At 42.2% G+C, this 16796-nt stretch overlaps 2 protein-coding genes across 4 annotated transcripts in view; one reads left to right on the top strand and one right to left on the bottom strand.

The window, feature by feature from the left end:
• ULK4 (unc-51 like kinase 4) overlaps positions 1-16677 on the top strand; it is a 257733-nt gene extending 241056 nt beyond the window's left edge. For all 3 annotated transcript variants that reach the window (XM_075745569.1, XM_075745571.1, XM_075745570.1), the window contains 2 exons: positions 13143-13231; positions 16234-16677. In XM_075745569.1, coding sequence (XP_075601684.1) covers positions 13143-13231; positions 16234-16318 — 174 coding nt within the window. In that variant the 3' untranslated portion in view covers positions 16319-16677. The remainder of the gene's footprint in view (positions 1-13142; positions 13232-16233) is intronic.
• The window catches only part of TRAK1 (trafficking kinesin protein 1), a 440848-nt gene that overhangs the window by 386565 nt on the left and 37487 nt on the right, over positions 1-16796 (bottom strand). The window lies entirely within an intron of this gene.

Genomic DNA, 16796 nt, shown 5'->3' on the forward strand with positions numbered 1-16796 from the left:
CATTGGAGGAGTTTTAACTTGAAACCTCTAAGAGAAAACAAACTGCTTTATTGTTCGAAATGCTTTATTTGGAACCCGTGTGTATTTATTATGAATATTACCATGTGCTAATAGTACTTTATAATTTTTTCCCATAGTCAAAAAGAAAATGAGAGGAAAAAATATCCAGTTCACATCCCCATTAGATCATAGCTGAAAGCTGGGTTGTTGGTAGCTGTTTTGTATGCAGTTCAATATGATTTTCTATTCAGCTGAAGCCAAGACTGCAGAAGCGGCAGTGGTGTAAGCTAGGTGTAGGGTTCACTGCCCGATCTGCGTGGGTGCAGTTTGTCAGAACCCTTGCGTTCATTAGAATTGGCTTTAGCCAGCGGTATCCATTCCTTGAACATTAAATTCACCCACGAGATAAAAGCAAAAAACCGACTCATGTATAAAATAAGAAAATGTTTGTTCTTCTGCTGATGCTGAAATGTAACATATTTGGAGATAGCAAAAGCTACAAGGGATCATTTTCTCCGTGAAAGACTTAATCATATAATTCAAGATTGAAGTTTAACTTGTCTCAGCAAGCATTTCATGGCCAAATAAACACTGCATCACAAAGCTGGTTAACAATCAGCCACAGCAGCTGGACTCATATTTATTAAAATTTTCCCTAGGACTTGCTCTGCGCTTTTAGAGAAAAGTCACTTCCCTATTTTTTTCTCTGTAGACATTGACTTCTAGGCTGTTTGCTCAAGATAAGCATCAAAATGAGGATGCAAAGGTCAATCTCTGCTGTATTAGAGAGTTACAAAGAGAAACAGTTGGTTTGTCTTCCAGAGAATGTTCTCCTATTCAAATTAAACTGTTCACTTCCTATAGGAAAAAGGGTTTCTTCTCTGGGAATTCACCGGATTTTGTGTTTATGAAAGAACAGACTCTCCTTTGTTGTGGACTTCTTCACTGAAAGTTTTATCTTTTCAGCTTTCTACCTCCTTATCTCCCCCTTTTAATGACAAAAGTCAGTGAGCTCATGGTTAAGGCTCTGAGATACTGGGTGCAGTGGAGTCTGCTGCCCTGCCTGGTCCATGGCCACCTCCACTTTGCTGTCCTGCATCTCTGCTGTCCCAACCCCACAGAACTGGAAACGTGTCTCAGCCCAGTGTTCATGCAGGCCCACCTTCATCAGCTGTTCAAGCTATCAGGACAAGTTGTGAACCAGAGCAAATGAGATGTAAACAGGGATCTTACTCTCCCCTTCATGCTTTGGGGACAAGAACCCCTGGCAATGAAATGGAGCAGATAGCTGGGGCAGTGAGTTGTTTGTTTAAACCATGGCAACTAAACCAAACAAAACCCAATTGTCAGGGCTCTTGGACAACGTAACTAATGGATGACATAATTAAATCTCAATTTGAATATGTTTTATAAAAATAAGGATGCATTAAAAATAATTGTGCTAGCATCTTTACTCTTTTGATAGCAATTTCTTGCTCAGAATATTAACCTTTAGCGAGTTTTTAAAATAAGGACATCCCTCACAGTGCCATCAAGGCAAGGGAGTTGAGGGAGCGGTTGCCTGCTCAGTTGGAAATCAATACTACCTTTCCAGCTGACTGTGTGGGCACCCCAGTCTTTTACAGCATGGAGTAAAACAAGTTAGTGTAAATCACCAACAGTGGTGGTTCAAGCCAGCCCACTTAACGTTGCCATTTAGTGGGTGCATATATGCATAGATTTCACATTCTAGCTAAGTGGTTGGTAATTTCTTAAACTGCTTTAACTCAAGTGCTTGCAGTTGTTTGACTCTTTACTTAATTGCATGATTTTAATTTAGCTAAAATTTGTTTAACTACACAATGGAGAAGATAAGCTGGAGTATTTGTGGTAACAGTGCCAGACACAGCCTTCTACGTGGAGAGGATGAACAATTTAAGCAGATATTTTGTAACTTCTACATTCATTTCTTGACACTGTGATATATTCCTCCTTGCCTTGTCCCACTTTGGTGATCACAACTGGGCAGTTGCATTAGGAAAAATATTGTCCTTCCCATACCCACCAGCTGCACACACAGACAGCTAGTCTCATTCCCCTCGCTCCATCTGCCATGAAATATTACGCAGAGTTGTCGTGTTGCCCTTCTGGTAATACTGTCAGGGATGAGTCACCAGCTACTAGAGTTTATCCTTAAATAAAATGAGCCTTGGTCTTCCCTGACTTCTTTTATTAACAGTAAAGCAGTACGTTGCCATTCGTGTCATTAGTTAGTGACATCATGTTGGACTCGCAGTCTTTGTATCTTTTTCTTTTGTTGTTGATAGAAGACTGCCAGGTTGAAGAGCTTGATCCTTTTTGCTCCCTAGCATAATAAGAGCACTTCTTGCATGTGTCGGAAATGGCAGCTGATAAGAAAAGGTGAAGATGACTGTATGGCACTGTATTGAGAGAAAAAAGTGATTTATCTTCTCTTTGCACGTTTGCGCTGTAAATCATTTAACCTTGTCTTAGAGCCCTTTTGTTTTTGCAGTTGCGGTAAAGAAATTCCACAGTGTTTATATTCATCTGTATCTTGAAATATTACTATAAAGAGTAGTAAGATGGCATTATATTGGGGACAGCTGCAAGGGTTTCTCTTATACACAGGCTGCCAGGAACTGGAACTCAATGAATTGATAAAAGCATAGGAAAGCTACTCAGGAATCTGTTCCTGCCGGTCACCGGTGAAACTGTGGTAGTCGGCCAAGTGCGGGTATAGGTGAGTTGAGGTAGGGAGAGGAAAATCAATATGAAATTGTCAAATCACCAGTTTCTTGATGTCACTAAAACAGCAGGGCTCATAAAGGGTGAAGCATTTGGAGTCTGAACACGACTTAATGAAATGGCAAGTGTTGACAAAAAACGAAATATGACTGTACTGAGGACTTGTGTGAGATGCGGTGAGTGGGGATGATCTCTGAAGTAACTGTGAACACTTACTCACAACTCAGCCTATTGAACTATTCATTCTACATTAAATCTTATTCTGTTTATTTGGAATAAGTAGTGTAAGTCTGAAAGTATTTATGTGTCTGCATTAAGTGCAGATTTGGGCTGCCGTTTTGGTTGATGGTTGTTTTCACAACCGACATTAAAGTATTCAGTCAATCTGTAATGGCTGTTCTTCAATGACACTGACGTGAGGGAGGAGGCAGGGAATCAAATATGGGACCTGCCCTTGATTTCAGAGAGCAGCAAGAACAAAAGTCTTTATTCCAGTGGCTGGCATACTGCGGACCCATGTTCCTGGGGGAAGTTACTTACCCCCTTTTTTTGGAATGTATTCATTTTCCAAGATGCCCCCACAACGATTAGCACTGTGCTGCTATTTGGGTACTGGGAGCCCAGTATGACTATGAATAGAAACAGGAGCTGTCTGAAAAACAATACTGCCGTGGTCAGCAATGAGAAATACACCCTGTTTTCACACAGACAGATGTTTTGCTTTGGGTTGTACAGTGAAACTGGCAGTTCTGAAACCTGCAACCTGTTTATTCAATTCATAATTCAAGGCCAGTGTAATTCCCAGTGACTATCACTGTTGTTTTCGTTATGGAGTCCTAATTCATTGTTTCTGTGGGCACAAAAGGATTGCCGGACTCATTTGGTGTTTCAGTGCACTGTAATTTTACATAGTGCAATACTGTTGAGATTGCCTAGCTGTGTCATCTGTTGGGCTCATCACTATTACTTCCTTTTGACCTCCTCTCTGTAATTGCACATGGATGACTTACTAGGTGCCGTAAAGATACTTAAATGCAACTGGGCTCATTTTTTAAAAAAAAAAAAAAGTGAATAGACCAAAATTATTCTCTCCGAGGTCAGTGAGGACCAACTAGGTAGCTGTTTGCTCTCTGCCAGAGCCATCTGTCACATGACAATAAGCAAGCATCGATTTCAAAAGTCCATTTGTTTTTATGACAGTTTTTACAATTTTATGGAAATTAAACCATTACATAAAGCATAATTTTCTTCAGAAATTGGTGTTTTATAGACTTATATCCCTGTTCAGTCATTTACATTCTTAGTTGCTTTTTACATAAAGCATAAATATAATGATGCTTTTCTCCCCTAATAAAAATCTTCAGACCTGTTTTTGTCTTTTTTTTCAGTATATGAAAGACTATTCATGTTTGGTACTAAAGGAAAACCTCAAGGGTTCTATGTCCAAGTTTTACGTGTCCGTAGGAACCAAGTCTATAGGGGCTACAAAGGAACTAATGCTAAATGCTTTAATATTTAGCTCAAACTCATAGTTCATAATGATTTTCTAACGAGATTTTGCTACTCTTTTTATTCTTTAAGTATGTATTTTTGATAATCTGTGCTAGTTCTTAATTTAACTCATGCTTTACTTGGAATGGTAAATCTAACACATTGAGTCAAGTCGTACAGATGTTTAGTTGTTGGAGTTTTGTGTTCAAGTCCAGATTATGACCAACGTGAGCATGAGCTTTCCAATTTCATCCTCCATGAAGGTTAATCAATGCCGTACAAAGGTTCTGCTCAGGGGGAGCTAGGGATTTTTGCATACTAGATCAGACTTGAATTGCACCAGTGGATCCATATAAGGACAACTTTGACAGGATCTATTTGCATCACTCTGCCTTTGTCGAGGCATAGTAGTCTCTTATCTTTATGAGGAGCATTTTAAAGCGGGACAAGGGACAACATCAGGTTGGAGAGGTTGTTTGTTTGGGGTTTTTTTGAGGCTGTATGCATTAAAACTCAAATTCCTCAATTAAATGCAACTGCTTGGCAGTTCCTATGGGTTTGTCCAGTTTACCTAAGCATCACAGGCATGGCTGCTCAAGTGTTTGTGTCCTTAGATATAAAAGCATTTATGAATTGCTTGGTTGCTTGCATACTTCTGTATGGTAATTGCCATTTAAAGATCAGCACTTTCCAGGATGTTCTGGGTGTCACTGGTTTTCCTAATTGCAAGATATCTGTAGTAACGATTCTTACCCTTACAAGTATATAAATATTTGAAATTATTTGAATTGTTATAGCATGAAATATGACAATGAAAGATCTAGGTTCAGCTGTACTAGATGAACATGAAAAGAACAAAAGCCATCCCTAACCCATGGAGCATATCAATGAAAGTTGGCTATAACTCCAAAAAAACTTTACGGTCAGACTATTTTGTGATTTTTATGGGGAAATATAAGGTATGACAGATGCTGGCATTCAGGAATCTTATTCCTGAGTTGAATTATTACACCACAAAAGACAGCGGCACTGGAAAAAGATTTACAGGAAACAACATTTAGGAGAGATTGGGAGTTACTTGTCAGAAGCTATTTTAGGAGAAAAGCCGATGAAGAGAGAGAGAGACACTATGAAGGACATTGGAATGAGAGCCTTCTCAGATCCAGGGAATGATGAACTTGAGGGGAAATCTAGATATGCAGAGAATCTGTTGTGTTGTTTTACAGTGTGTGTTCATAACTGGTTTTAGGTTTTTTTGCTCTAAAACAACCAGGAGCCTCTATAACAGCTCCTAAAGGAACATAAATGTAGGATCTGAGCCTAAATTGGACCTGCTGTGGTAATAAAAAATTACTCCAGTGGATTTCCCCTTTCCCTTTGTTAAGGGGGAGGTCATACGAGACCATCAGGGTTGAAGTGTACCTGGGGGTGGTGGTCTCATCAGATCCAGCAAGGCGAGGACAGGCAGCTGCCTGGGAGCTGCGGGAAGAGGGATCGGAGGGGCTTGTGAGGTTTGTGTGAGCTAAGTCTGTGGCCCCATTTTACTAAAGCTGATGTTTGAGTCTGGCTGGGTTCATTGTTTGGACAGAGTGAAACTAGTCTGAAGTGGTACCTCAGGGAGTCATTGGCATGCAGACGACAGATGAACCTGTGTTTGCGGATGAGATCACGAGCAACAGGGTGGCAAGTGTTTATTTTTAATGTCATATTGATGTTGGGCTGGCTTATGAGCATGCATAGCTTGTCAACCCTGCAACACTATGTTGCACCTTTTGCCAGACGGGATTGCAGTTTACTTTTGCTAATGAAGTTGTTGTGTACAGTTGGTTCTAATGGATGTGAAGAGGTTGCCCTATCCAGTTCTGTTAAGGCAAATATTTTAAACTTGCTAGTTGCAGAGGATGGAAACTGGCATAAGGGACATTTTCTGGATTATAAAGACATCTTGTATATCCTGAAAGCGAGCTGAGAACACTGCTCGCAATAAAAACCAAATCAAAAAATCAAACAAGACAGAGTGGTGTTCTGTTCAATAATTACCCTGCAGTTTTACGAATCTTTTCTTACGTTTAGACAATGCCCCTTAGAGTTGGTAATCTTACAACTTTACAACAATCACAGAGCATGCCTTTGTGTGCATTAGGTATGTGCTGAAGGGCAGAGAATAGCCTCAAAGTGGAAGGTGTCAAGAAACGTCTAAAATCAATTAACCATTATATAGCATGTGGGAGACATTCCTTGTCTCTCTGTGAATAGTCCTTGAGACAGCATGGCTTTCAGGCTGCCGGGAAACTGGTACATTTCCAAGTTACCAGTGGAAATTGCTTTGAACGTAGAATAAACCTGCACACACATACAAATTAGAAGAAAACAAAACACGTCGAATGAAATCTTGGCCTTATCAAAGTCAAAAGGAGTTTGCTGCTGACTTCAGTGGAACAAGAATTTTATTCATGAAGGGGGGGGGGGGGGGGGGGGGAAGATTTTTGAACTCTCAAATCAGAGCTAAACTGTCTGATGTAGGGGGGGTTTTGTCACAGATACCTGCTTGTTTTCACATGTATTTGCAGGATCTGAAGGCCACAAAGTCTTTGTAATTGTGTGTCTGAAATCCCTGACTGCAACGTGCTTGCCAAAGCACACCTGGAACACTCATGCTTTTGTAACTTTCATTTCTTGTTTTTATGGTCCAGCAACATTGCTCAGGCCTGTTCAAATGAGTTGGCAATTAGTAACATAAATATAACTTGTCCAACTTGATTTGTTCTTCCCACACACACACGTTCTGTGTGTCTCTCTCTCCAGCTGAACCATGTGTGGAGAGAAGAGTAGCAAGGAAGCACGCTGCGATGGGGGGGAAAATGCCAGGAAGGTTTTTACCCTTTTAGAGTGAGCGCTCGTACATTATGGAGAGCAAAAATAACTCGTGGCTGTCCTAGTGCAGTGTCCCTGTGAGCGCATTATCCTCGGGTGTTCCTCTGCTACGCTTGCACAGCCTGGCAAGAGTTACCATTAATTTTCGTTAAACAACCTGTAAATTGGTTGCACCTAAGCACTTTGAAGGGTCCAGTCCCATGTGCCTGCCTAGAGCACGTCTAACAAATTCCAGATTAAACACCTCACAAAAGGCCGCTGTAGATAGCTGGGATTATTTGTTGCTGGTTTAGGTTGGTTTGGGTTTTACTTATTTATTTATTTATTTTAATTTCTGCTACAAGTATAAAATTGGCCTAATAACTAGAGTGCTCCCCTGGTAAATGAGAGTTCATGCTTAACTTCTCTGACCTGGAGAGCCGTGCTGCCTCCCTGCTGAGTCCCCGTCCCGTGGTGTTATTCACTCACCGCGCAGGAACCATCCAAACCTCCCTGCATCTCCCCGTCCGGTGGGAGCTGTGCTGCAGCAATAAAGATGTGACCTTCGCTTGCCTAGAATAGGGGAGAGGACTGTGGGAGAGCACGGGAACCCATAGCCTGGTGCGGGGGCACTGAGAAAAGGGTTGGAGTTGTGGTCTCTGCTGCCTGAACTGTGAGTTTTCATTTGCTGTGTTAGCAGTCTGAGCTGCAGAGAGCAGAGGGAACTCAGATAACCTCGCGGTCAATACGCAGGTTTCCATGCCCTTCAGCAACTACGCCCTGCCCGCGCACTGTGCGGGTATCTAGGTCTCCGCTCGGGATTCCTCTCTGGGGGCTGACACCTCTAACGTAAGTGTTACAGCCTCTGCTTCATAGGCTCCAAATGCTTTATTGGATCTGGCCCTTCGTTACGCAAAGGTAGGGCTGCATTACTTTGCAAGAGTAATTGGGCGTGCAGGCCTACAGAAGTGACGGCTCTGTTAGATCTGTCATGGGAAGTGATGGATGCGTTTGATATATCTCCTCTGGGCAATGCCAGCTCAATGCATATGCTCGGAGAAGGATTTATTTTGAAAGAAATATTTATGTTTAGTAAGTTTGAACACAATCGATGGATCCGTTAGTTTTATTTCACGTAGCTGCTCACCTGAACGAGTCCCTGTTTGCAATATATTCTTGGTTAGCGTGCTCCTCCATTAAGAAGGAACGGCTGCATATTTCTGGCCGTGTCATCGTGAGTTGTGAATGACGAACCAAGTGACGTGTTTTGTTTGATTACTGCAGTGCCTGTGAATAGCTCAGCACTGACAGCCTGGGAGGAAAAGTACCATTAAATGCCTTGGGATAGGCGTAAGATGGGCCGCAACACTGGAAGGTTTTCTCCTCCAGCCCAGGCATTGTGCCTCATTTCTGAAGTTACCATCCCATTGACTTATTTGCTGGGCTGTCACATCAGCTATAGCGATATTTTTGACGCCACTATATTTTGTGACATTTGTTCCTTAAAAAATGGGAATAAGGTCACACTAAGCAGCTGTGAATAGCCATCAACTTTCAGTCACCACCAGCCCGGACGGCATTTGAAACAGCAGCTTTGGGCGGGGATGAAAGGCTCTGTGTCCTACTGACAGCGCCGTCAGCCAAAGGTGGAGGCAGGAATGACAAGTCTGAGATGCACATTTTAAACTGTGAGGACAGCACCTACTATGAAGACATTATTTGAAATAGTGTCTAGAGGGCAACAGGAGTGTGCTTAATTATTTAATCTTTTTTTTTATTCTGAAAACTTAATTTTTAAAAATATATTTCATCTTCTATATAGGGGAAAAAATATATTGGTGATTGGTTTTACTGCAGTATTATCTGAAGATACAATTCCCATTCACAGCCTCCAGCTGGGGATAAGTGGTACTTTATTCACAGCATGTGTCGATATTCAAGTGACGCTAACATTGGACCTGTGAGTATTGGTGGTTCGGATAAACCAGCCCACAGCGGCTCCTGCGTTACCCGTGCGGCTGTTCTCAGCTGGTGTTGGTAAAGTTGGCGAGAGCTTGAGTTAACTAATCCTGCAAAGGTAATTAGCTCAATTGTATTAAATTTTGAGGAAAAAGTAAGGAAGCATTGCTTTACGAGGTTAAAATATTGAGCATGTTTGGGAAAGAGAAAAAGCCAGTGTGTCAGAGAGCGCATTTATGACATGCCTTGCTTGCGTCTGTGTATACAGGCAGGGTGATGGCTTGTAGAAAAGCATCTGCTGAGTGTGGAAATGGTGAACATCTCCAGCAGTTGTTTATTTGAGAAGATAATACTTGAAGATGCAGCTAAATATGATCCTGAGGCCTTTCTTCAACCAAAAAAAGTTTCAAATAAAAAGCTCCTTATTTTTACCCAATCGATATTTTGCGTTTTACTTCACAGACATCAAGCTTACGGTTTACTTGAAGCCTCAACAAAGCAGGAGAATTTCTTTCTTCTCAAAATAGAGAGTAGTTTACTACTTAGGTCATTTAACTCAGTTATAAATTACAAAATGTGAGTTATGACTAATCAGAGAAAGCAGTTCAGTATTATGAAACCAGCCTTAAGAAAAGTAATTGTCCCTTAGGTTTCCATGCTTTCTTGAAACTTGAATTGCAAAAATCACTTCTACTTAGACCAAGAATCCAAGACTCCTCAATTTATTAGCGAAGATGATCTTCCAGCGAATGTTTCATATCGTATCTTTTCCTGCACTCACCTTGAGCAGCACCATAATGCCTGAACAGCTATCCTAAATTTTAGGAAATACTGATCTTTACATACCAATTATGGTATTCCTTATGGCTCATCCTTGTTTAATAGAACTGAAGGGAGGAAAGCTGCTGAATGGCTATTAGCTTAATAAAGAAAAGCCATTTTGAAATTCTTGTTAAATTGCAATTAGTATACAACTAAACTGAGACTTAATTACATTTTTAATTAAAGAAATAGCTATTGATTATGGCATTGAATGTGTGTTGTAGCCAGCCCTAACAAATAGCAATATTACAAGAGATCATTAAACTAGTTGTTAAAATTCCAAGTGAATGAGAAGTAGGACTGGTGTGGGTAAAAGATACAGCGATGCTGGGTAGAAGAAAAAGATAACGAACTGAGTGAAAAATACATTCATTTCTAAAAGTTTGGTTGCTGATGGTTTTATGTGCTGTCATAATTTATTTTTATCTGTGGAACAAAAGGAAGACAAAGCTGGAACAATTTTTAAATAAGAAACACAGGTAAAGTTTTATCTTGGGTCTTGAAAGTGAACAGTGATTCCTCAGATCAGCCAATATTTTTCATGAGCCTTATGTGAAGCAGCATCTAATCTGTCGTATGCGAGAAGCCTTCTGATCACTCGGGGAGCAATCAGATCCACTACACAGACTGATATAAAGGGCAAATAAATGCCGCTAGGTCAGAGCAGTAACAGCATGGGGACTACTGACAAAAAAACCACAGGCAGCTGCGGTCGAGCTGGCCCCAGGGCACTGGCAGCTCACCCTGCAACTTCCCTGCTACCATAGCATGGATCTTCTCCTGGGCCCAGGGTGCAGACGCCTCGTGGGAGACAGAAGGCAATTTTCTGGACACTGGCAATGGAGAACGGGTGTGGAAACCCCAGCTGCCCGCCTAAATCCCTACAGCCACGTTTTGGCCGTGCAGGTTCCCCATTTGTGTGTGCAGGTGGCACTGCAGACTGGATGGGTCTGTTCTTCACCAACAGCCCTTGGCTTATCTGAGGCCATTAGTTGATGCTCTCAAGAAAGTATGTCCTAAATTCAGTTTAGACTTAATTTGACAGGCTGATCGTGCTGTTAAAGGCCTGATCCTTTCTCTCCTTCTGGTTCCACCTTTACTGCTGAAAGGATCTTACTGAAGCATTTTGTTAGAGAGGGGAGCAGCCCCTACGGATGGATAGCTCAGCAGCCCATTGCTTGTGGCTGAAAGCTGCTCTGAGCCGTGGAGTATAATAGGGAGATGGGGTAGACGATCTCATGGGTCCTTCTGTTCTGTTCATTAGGTTTTCTGTGCATATAAAGCCGTTTTAATCTTTTCCATTCAAATGCATTGTATCCACAGAAATGTATTCTTAATAATGACACAAGGCACGCTGCAACACGAGCAAGTTTATCGTCAGACCCTATGACTCAGCCGGACTAAGTTATTGTTTCAAATAGAGCATTTTAGAATTAAAACTTTGTCTTGGTACAGATTTTACAGTTGAGCATATTTTGAATGTTCTGTCTCTGTATAATGCACAAAGGCTAATTTGTTAAAAGGCTCTGAGGTTTGTACAGATGTCAGCATCCAAGAGTTAGGATGTATTAGAATTAGAGATATCTCTTTATTTGACCTCATAGTTTTATGGAGCATGATCCAGTGTTCAGTGACCTTCCTCCCCCCCGTGACCTCTTCCTCTTTTAAGTGCGCAGGATAAACAAGGGGCACGAATGTGGCAAATGCAAAGAACGCGGCAGCGGCTGGTGAGCCGCAGAAGTGTCAGGGGAAGTGTTTGGTAGCGGCACGAGCGCTCTGTAGGAATGAAAAGCAATGCCTTGTGGTGAAACCACTTTTCTAACTATATTGCTACTATTACGTGTGTCATCGTTCTCACATTCAGAATCTCGATTACAAAACATCTTCTGTATCTAACGGGTGACAAGTAAAGAAGAATGGATTACCGAAATAGAAACTGAAAGGGTCAGATAGAAACCTCAAGAGAGTAAAAAGGTTTAATGACCTGTAATCAGGATTTACCAATGGTTTGTACTTAGGTAATGGCATCACTGTTTTTTTCCAACACATGGGATACATTTTAGTTTACTTCAGACAGGTGTCTGTTCCCTGTTACTGCTTAAGTACAGGATGTTATGATTATAGATGTAGTGACACTGTTGTTGCAGAATTGCTGCTGATAAATTATGGGGGGGTGGCAGCTGTAAATACAGCTTCTCTTGTGATTTAAGAGGGAGATGTGAAGGTGTATCGCCCAGATGCTTGATCAATGGGAAATGGGGCCAGCCTCAGCATGCTAAAGCTTAAACGTCCTTGCCAGATTTTGGGATCAGAAGTTTTTGTTTCAAGCATCAACTCTTCCGGTACTGAAATAAGCAGCTGCTCTGGTCCTCCTCTTTTCCTTTCTCTTTGACCAAGATTTATTTACCTTTGCAAGCAGGAACTGACACGCAAACCTTTTTTTCAGTAATTTTTTGAGAGACAAGAACTTCTTCAGCAAGCTGCCAAGTCTTCAGTGTCTGTCTGTGCCACGGTGCCGTGCAACTTCATGTCATGTCCCCCGTGACCTTCCTGTTCACCCACTTAACTGGTCAGGAAATGCGCGGCCACTTGGAGCTGTGTAGTTATACTGCTTGAGGCTGGAGAAACAATAAACCAGTCATTACAGATTAGTGGGATAAAGCACACCAGCAGCAAAATCAGCTACGGTCAGGATTCACTTGACGTGAAAGGGCATATAGCTTTGGTTACTCAGTCCCCTGCTTTGTAGGTGACAGTCCTGTGCAGGTAATATTCCTAATGACTGATGAGGGGCAAGAAAAATTTCAACTTGCAACGGCTAAGGTTGCAGTGATTTTAACTTGGCTCCTCTCAGAGAAACCCCACGCATCCTGATCTGAAGGCTGATACAACCTTGGTTATTTTGTCCCTGAAGTGAGAAATGAAAATGACTGCCTCCCCAAGATCTCCCTGGAATTCAGATTAAATTTATTTGCGTTGGAACTAAGGATGAAATCAGGATTGGCAGACTGTGATGTGTGAATTTGCACACTTACAGGGACTCAGAACAAGAGTGAATCTCGTTAATTAAGCCAAGACATTTTAGATGGTCTGTGCCTAAAATTCAGTCCCCTTCAGTAAAAGGGATTTTCTCTTGGGTCTCTTTAATGTCACATTCCATTTACAATTGTAATAAATGCTCTAACTTGTTTCCCTCTCCCCTATCCCACAAAAACTGACAGAGAAGAATTTCATGCTAAGCCTTTGATAACGGTTCTTTCTTTTTGTTCCAGATAACTTCAAACGAGAAACGCTCGGAGAGCCTGAAGAATGATGGTGATGCTCTTATCCAAACTCTGGAGAGCCTGGCCCAAACTGCCAGGTGAGTTCCCTCAGGCTTCCAGGAATTTCCAGGGCTGAGAGCGCTTGCTTCCTCTTTTGTCTGTGATGGTCTTCTCCTGTAATCACCTTCTGTGCAGTACAAGCTTCTCAGGTTTCTGTCCCCGGCCCCCCTCCCTACACTGCTCTCCTCCAAACCCCTCTCATTCAGAGCTTACCATATTTCTGCGGCGGCGGCAGCGGCGTGCTTTGATCCCCAGCTGCGGCGAGCCATGGTGTGCTGCACAGTCCGGCTCAATGCATGCGCACATGTGTCGATTTTATTTTTTATTTTTATTTTTTAAATATTTTATTCCAAATACTTGGCCTCTATAACCGGATACTGGTCAGTGGTTCCTGGCAGAGTGGGCTAGATGCACAATACAATGTTTGTGCCCTGTTTTAAAGTAATTGTGTTTTGTGCGCTTGCAAGCTGATTACTTTAAAATGTGCAGCTAAAGAACAGAACTACGTTTGTTTAAGAATACTTGTGGCTTTGCTGAGAAGGCACAAGGCTTTGGGGAATGCCATGGCCGCCTCTGTGAGAACAGAGGTGCTAGTCCCAACAAGTTGGCCAAACCTCAGCTCATCTCCCGTAGACTTTCCCTCATCTAATCCCCCTTGGACATATGAATGAATCAATTACTGTTCTCTGCCCCTCAAAACAAATTTTACACTCCTGCCGTGGGCTGTTAGGCTGCATTTCACTCCTAGTTGAACTGAAATTCATAGAGAAATTGTAGTTTATCAATCAGTTTTTGAAATATTAAGATAATCTTTTCCATGCTCCCAAATGCAGGCTTTATATGGGTGAGTTGTTTGGGAAAATTGGCTCCTCGACGTGATGGCAGGGTGTATGCTGTGTTGGAAGGAAGGGGGGATGTGGGCAGATGTGGAGAGGAAACGTTGGGACATGGTGAGTGTGAGGAGATGCATGCTGAGGACTAACCAAACCTGTTGAGAACAGTCTGCATCCCTCTTGCATACTCAGCTGCTGACTCACGGGTTTTCATATGACACATTAAATTATCTAAGTAAAATAAAATGTCAGCTCTCCCCAGGGGAGACACTGATACCACCACTGAAGGTGACAGCTGGGAAAGATGGGCTTTTTTTCTTTTAGAACTAGTTTTCACTATATCTTGTAGCGTTTCAGTCTTAGATGCACTAGGCAGCCCAGCTGCTGTCTTTGAGTCTGTTTTTCTGACTTCTTCTAATTGTCTGCTATCTATACATTTCTGTACTCAGAAAACCACGTACTACAGAGCCCAAAATAAACAGCACCCTCTTATTTGACACAAGATGCTCCGTAGACCAAATTCTAGCTGCTGCCAATGGCAAGTGTTTTGATATTTTAGGGTAAGCCAAGTTCCTCTGCTGTGCCGAGCTTGCGCGCTGCAGCAGCAACAGGGGAGCTCCACGGAGCTCACGGATTTTGTTTCCCTCCTCCCCTTCTTTGGGGAACACATGTCCCCATCCGTTTGCCTCCAGAGGAAACTGGGAGGGATTCAGCCTGGATCTTGGAGCCGTGATGGACTCAGATTGGCAACTGGCAGGCAGGAGAAGCCTGGGGTTAGCAAGCCTTAACCAGCTTTAGCTGAATGGCCGTTTTGTGTATGGATGTTCTGCAGTCTCCCCAGATGCCCTTATGTGGCGTCTTTCCCAGAATATTCCTTGTGACCTAATAAACTTGGGTCTCCTCACCTGTGCTTTGAACCCTGGTAAGAAGCCTCTCTGTATCTCGTGCAGAATTGGAAACATTTTAGAGAAGGCTACAACAGAGGTCCTGGATCTAAGCCATCCTCTGAGTAGTCTAAACTCCCAGGCCCTTCCACCCACACGTTATCACTGGGTTGCAGTGATTGAGGAGTGGTTTTGCTTTGCTCTTTTTTTGCAGACAGGTTTTTAATCTTTCGGATGCCAAGCCAAGCAGTCACGTGCCAAGAGAGGGGCGCTGCTTGACTGCAGGCTGCTTTCGGTGCTCTCCTGCTGCCGTGTAGCAGCCGTGGATTGCCAAACTCCTCCTCTGCAATAGATCCTCAGCTAGTCAGAACGGGCAGTTTTGAGAGTGACACAGAACCAACCCATTCCCCTGAGTAGCTATGTGGAATCAAATCTGCACTTTAACGTGTGGCATCGTAGCCATTGATTTTTTTCACTGAAGACAGTTGCTGAGATGCATTTGTTTCAGATTACTAAATTTTGTGGTTTAAACTGCTGCTTATTAACACGTTGACTTACATAGTGTGGGCTGATCATTTGGGTTTCCTGGCTAGCTCTGTGTTCCCTAAAACATGGAGTGCCGGTAGGTATTTGTTGTTTGCAGCAACCGAGGAAGTTGCAGATTGATCTACTAGTGTGCTTTCTAAGCTAAAGATGAGGGGGTGGTAGTCTATTAAAAAAAAAATTAAGTACTTGTTTCTGTGGACTAGTGGTAGTATGTTAGAGCCTTCCATAGCTAGGAAAAAATGTTTCCAGAAGGAAAAATTAGGCAAAATACGTATAATAAAAACTTAGGCAAGGAAGCAATGGAGGGGAAGATCCCACCACTCAATCTCAAACCTGCAGAGCTGCATGTGGTGGTGCAAATTGGGCCTCCCTGCAAGAGGTGGGCTACACCTTGGGTGGACCTGCCTCATTGCGTGGAGCACCATGATGTTAAGAAAGAGGGCTGTATGTGTAAAAACCACACTTTTCTCTCAAGCTCAAAGAGAGTGTGTGTGTCTCTGTAGATTCGGGGGGGGCATGATAAATTGTATGTTCTTTTTACAGAGGAGATTGAGTGAGGTAGCAGTTACTGTGAATTTGATCTGAAATTAATTTACACAGGATTTGCTACAGGACAGAATCACTAGTTGCATGGCACTGCTTAACAGAAAAGCAGGGTATGCAGTGCAGTTACTGGCCAGTAAGAATTTTCCAGCATAGAAAAAGACAAATGTGGGCTTTGAACAAAAAGTTTTCCCCTGAGGATGTCTAATAGATGTTACTGGCTTTAAATCCTAGCTCTCATGCTGATGTTGCTGTTGCATCCCTGGCATCTGAAATTCTGAGAACGGTGGGACATGAAAATACCAAGACTGCCAAATGAACCATTTTTTGGACTGGCTTAACCAAATGCGCAAGTTGCTCATTCCTGCAGGAACATCTTCAAATCAGCAGAGCAGCTGTAACTTAGCAAGCTGAGCTGTAGCTGTGCGTATGAATGTCTGTGTGACTCTGGGAGGCTTCAGGGACTTGTTGGGGGTGTGTGTGTGGTATTTTTGTTTGGGTTTTTGTTTTGTTTTGTTTTTTTTTAAAAAAAAAAAACCTGTAAGGATGAATTTTTGATTATTACTTTACCTTGCTGGCATTATGTGATGTAACTCAAATATTTGATAGCCAGTTTGAAAAGTGTAAATTAAATAAATAGTATAGTTATTTCACAATATAAAGTGGTTCACTATTTTATAAGCTGCTGTTAGAGATGTTCACGTGTTTCTCTTTTTTTTGACCAGGTGAATGCCTTGGTTGGTCATATTAAGGGGTGAGCTCATGCTATGACTAGCAATATACTTCATCTTGCACAA

Source organism: Balearica regulorum, chromosome 2 (assembly GCF_011004875.1).
Source record: "Balearica regulorum gibbericeps isolate bBalReg1 chromosome 2, bBalReg1.pri, whole genome shotgun sequence".
In the NCBI taxonomy this organism is placed as follows: domain Eukaryota; kingdom Metazoa; phylum Chordata; class Aves; order Gruiformes; family Gruidae; genus Balearica; species Balearica regulorum.